General features: G+C 23.2%; 1 protein-coding gene across 1 annotated transcript; it reads right to left on the bottom strand.

The window, feature by feature from the left end:
• Window positions 1–723: 723 nt before the first annotated feature.
• LOC112602278 (CDP-diacylglycerol--inositol 3-phosphatidyltransferase) lies at window positions 724–2,486 on the bottom strand. Its single transcript, XM_025350267.1, has 6 exons — window positions 2,330–2,486; window positions 2,042–2,093; window positions 1,481–1,615; window positions 1,200–1,353; window positions 972–1,135; window positions 724–904 (listed from the first exon to the last, which is right to left on the bottom strand). Exons 1-6 carry the CDS (start codon window positions 2,432–2,434, stop codon window positions 759–761), a joined length of 756 nt encoding a protein of 251 aa, XP_025206052.1. The 5' UTR covers window positions 2,435–2,486; the 3' UTR covers window positions 724–758.
• Window positions 2,487–4,095: the final 1,609 nt, after the last annotated feature.

Below are 4,095 nucleotides of genomic sequence, written 5' to 3'. Positions count from 1 at the left end.
AGTCATTAAACTATTGTATTTATGTCAATACAATTTTATTTTTATAGTTAATAATTATATTATTACAAATCTAAAATACATAAAAATAATTTAAGGAAAATAACATTTGAGTATATTCTAAAAATTAATAAGTCATTGATGACATCAATATTCATTGATGTAGATTTATTTTACAGTTATTACTTCTAAGTCATATTATTTTAATTCAAATGTAATAATTTATTGTATTTAATGTATGCTAATTAAATGATAAAAATTAATTTGATCAGACTATAAGCTTCTTCACAATTTCTGAAAACATACTTTGTAAGGTAAAGTAAAAAAAACATATAACTAAAAATAAAATGAAAATTCATTTAAATTGCATAAGTATATTTATTTTATTTGAATTGTAACAAAAACAAATATTAACTAAAATTATTTATTAATAATAGAAATCATTTTCAGTAAAACATATAATAATTGTCAATAGAATAGATACCTTTATTTTATTTTAAAATAAGTATACATATAAATTAAACTGATATTTACTTTTATAAAAGTATAATATATAAATGTAATATTAATACATTTAAAATGACTAGAAACCAAATATTTTAATAATTTATAAGTACATAATATAAGAACTGCTACAATAAAAGGAACCAATAAATAGAATAGTATTATGATAATGGAATGCTTAAAAATATAACACACTAGTGTATTAATATTTAAACTATATCATTTTTTTTTTTTTTTTTGTTACACATACTAGCAACCTATTGTTTTTCTTTACGTTCATTCATATCAATAATAGACAAATTTATACTAGCCACATAACAATGAATTAATGATATTAATGTTTTAACGAGCATTATTGGACTTGAAAACCAGCATAATAACTTAAATAAGCCATGACCTACAACTAAAAAGAAAAAAAAATGTAATAATGTAAGTATAATTTATATTATTATATTTGTATTAGTACTTACTCATTGGTCCTGTAATAAAATGGCACAGATATAATGATGCAAAAAATAGTTCATTTCCAGCACACATAAAAAACAGTATGGGTTTTGATGTATAATACCATTTCATTATCGGATTTCCAGACATATCTACAAATTTATGACTAGTTTTACCTTGCAAAATTGATCTATTAAAAAAAATAAATATAATTATATTAACAGAAAATGTTCTTAAAATTGTGTATGTATTACGAGTGCAAATAGATCCAATGACAAGCGATATCTATAATACAGCTAAGTTGAAACAAAAACATATATTTTGGATAAAAATTAGACAATGCAATACATAAACTCATAGTTCCACAGCGATCGGTCAGTTGATCCAGTATAGCTCCAAACTTAGTACCTAAAAAATTATACACTTACATCATAAGGTACTATTTGAATTATAAAATATATATTTAATAGTTGGCAATAGTAGACTAACTATAAACTGATGGTATTTAAGTTATTAAACTTTGTGGTTTACTCACTTTGGTTAAATGCTCGAGCTGCATGACCATCAAAAGCATCCAATAATGCACTTATTACATAACAACTACATGCAACTTTGTAATTGGTTGGCATAAAGTAAATTGAAACAATAGCTAGAATTATTCTGGCATATCCTACAAAATCAAGTAAAAACCAAATTTACCAACTAATTGTTTGTACATAATTTTAATTTCAAATCTTAATGATACAGGTATAAATATGTTGAATATATATATCCGTATTTTATAGTTATTTATTAAAAAAAAAAAAAAAACTATGTATCTGTATTGTGAATTATGAATTAATTAAAAATTTACTGATAAGAAAGTACCTATTTTAAAATAAATTACCTTTTTAAATTAAAAAGGAATATTTCTCTAATAAATAAAATAGTAAAGTAATCCATTTAATAAATTAATAACTAGAATTTAACACAAAGTCTATGGAATTTATAGATAGGTGTAACACAACACAGTACACCTACTGTGTGACAATGTGGCATTAATATTACTAGTTAGTTTAAATTGATTCAATGTAAACAATAATTTATGGTAACTTACCAATTAAATTTGGCACAAACAAAAAAATATTTTCTTGTTTACCCATTTTAAACTGAAAGTAGATATTTAATATAATATTATTAAAAGTATTACAATTATAAATATTAAAAATTTAAGCTTAAATAAATTTAAAACGCTTTGACAGTTAGATATAAGCAGTCACTATATGATATTAAAAAACTCAATTGTATTGAATCGCAATAAATAGGTGTTAAAGCGAACTACAATAGGTAAAGGCAAACAGTATAGCACGCAAAAGATATTATCGTATTGTAAGTGCAACACTACTGCTGTCTGTTGGCTTATGAGTTGTAAGTAGCCAGTTGGTACTTTAATGCTTGACACTTGTACAACTTCAAACTTGGCAGAGTATTGACGAATAGAAATACACATACACAAAATAATAAATAAATTATATTAATTTTGGTATTGATATAAATATAATAATATGTGATAATGTAACAACATAATAAATATTGATATTGATAACACGGAACAGAAATTACAAACATTTATTATTTAATATTTATTGTTCTATGTTCTATCATGGTTGATCTGTGGAACGAGTAACAATTATGTGTTTATATTTTATATATCACAGTTAAGAAGTTATGTTCCTTAAACTCCGTTAACTCAAAACCGCGAATCTTTTAAATTGTATGGATGAATTTATAATTCCTGTGCACGATATTTTATATATTTACATATTTATTCATTGACGACTTAGACCGCTAAAGTTCGTTTTTTATACAACTTCGTATCTGTACTGCACAGTTGGTATTCCTATTTTATCGGCTGATACACAGTTTGCACCAGCTAATTAAATTCTTGAAAAGTATAATTTGTAATATTTTAGAACCTAAAATGGCTTGTTCATTGTTACTAGTACTGAACTTTAAAGCTAACAATATTATAGTTTATAATCTTACAAAATGATGTGAACTAAATAAACTAGTGACGACATATAAACATAAATAACACTTGAATAGATATAAAATATTCTGACTTTTTATACTTCACCCTTATATGTTTAATGTTTATTCTCAAGGACTATAAAATTATTATATTTTAATAGTTGTAGTAATATTAAGTAGATATCTACGACCTACTTAAACAATATAAACAAATCAATAAACAATAATATAATATTTATATTGTACAATTTTGACAAAAAAATACCAATTTTCATATTACCATTTAATAGATAATTTATTAAATTACTTATATTATAAAATATCTTAATAAATAAAATCTGACGTTTGGTCCCCGTTCAAAATAATTTTTTTTCGTAGTTTAATATTAAATAACGATTTATTATTTAATCACATTTAACATGGCTATTAGTGACCTATTCAATGATGATTGGTAGCCAAGTAGTAACAGATACAATACAAATCTGGGACTCAGATATATTAAGTATACTAGCCACTAGGACTACGTATGTCACTTGATTCCCACTTTTTAATTCCTACCGATACACAAATTACAATAATTAGATAGCACCTAGTGGTTTGTAATTTGTATCTGTTATATAGTCAGTAGTAACATTTCTCACATTACACACTATCGTATCTATTGTCTCATAGATAACAGATATGCATGTGTACTGTGTAGCCTTACTAATTAGTAATTACTATGAGTTTAAGTCATATATTTTATTGATACAGACGTACAATAAATTTAAATGATTTAAGACCGGCAGCAAAAAAGTTGATGACATAATATTTTGGCGGTTGTTTGTATGTTTGAAGTTACGGCCAAAAAAAATTAAAAACATTTTTTTTTTAAATAAAATATTAAAATTTAGTATAAATACTTTAGTGTTATGTTGAATGAATAACTGTTAGAAATAAATAATAATACTTTAAATCGTCAAATATCGAATAAAAATAATTAAACTTTAATTATTACTGTTGCTGTTTTTTAAAAGTCAAATAAATTTTGTATAAAATTGTTATTTCATGGAAAACAAATATCAAAGACAATGTATAAAGATATTTATCATTTTATTTTAATGTTTCTAACTTCTTGTTCAACTGTATTTATGATTTCTC

The sequence above is a fragment of the Melanaphis sacchari genome, unplaced genomic scaffold (assembly GCF_002803265.2).
Source record: "Melanaphis sacchari strain LSU unplaced genomic scaffold, SCAv2.0 Contig85_pilon_pilon, whole genome shotgun sequence".
NCBI lineage: Eukaryota > Metazoa > Arthropoda > Insecta > Hemiptera > Aphididae > Melanaphis > Melanaphis sacchari.
This window is presented reverse-complemented; position numbering and strand designations above follow the sequence as displayed.

What these genes read in the sequence shown, in the direction of transcription:
- LOC112602278 (XM_025350267.1), bottom strand. Translation starts at nt 2,434, where the DNA reads ATGTGTATTTCTATTCGTCAATACTCTGCCAAGTTTGAAGTTGTACAA. An exon ending in GTTTGTGCCAAATTTAATTG is followed by an intron (nt 1,616 to 2,041) that starts GTAAGTTACCAT and finishes TTGATTTTGTAG; the next exon opens with GATATGCCAGAATAATTCTA. An exon ending in AGCTCGAGCATTTAACCAAA is followed by an intron (nt 1,354 to 1,480) that starts GTGAGTAAACCA and finishes ATAATTTTTTAG; the next exon opens with GTACTAAGTTTGGAGCTATA.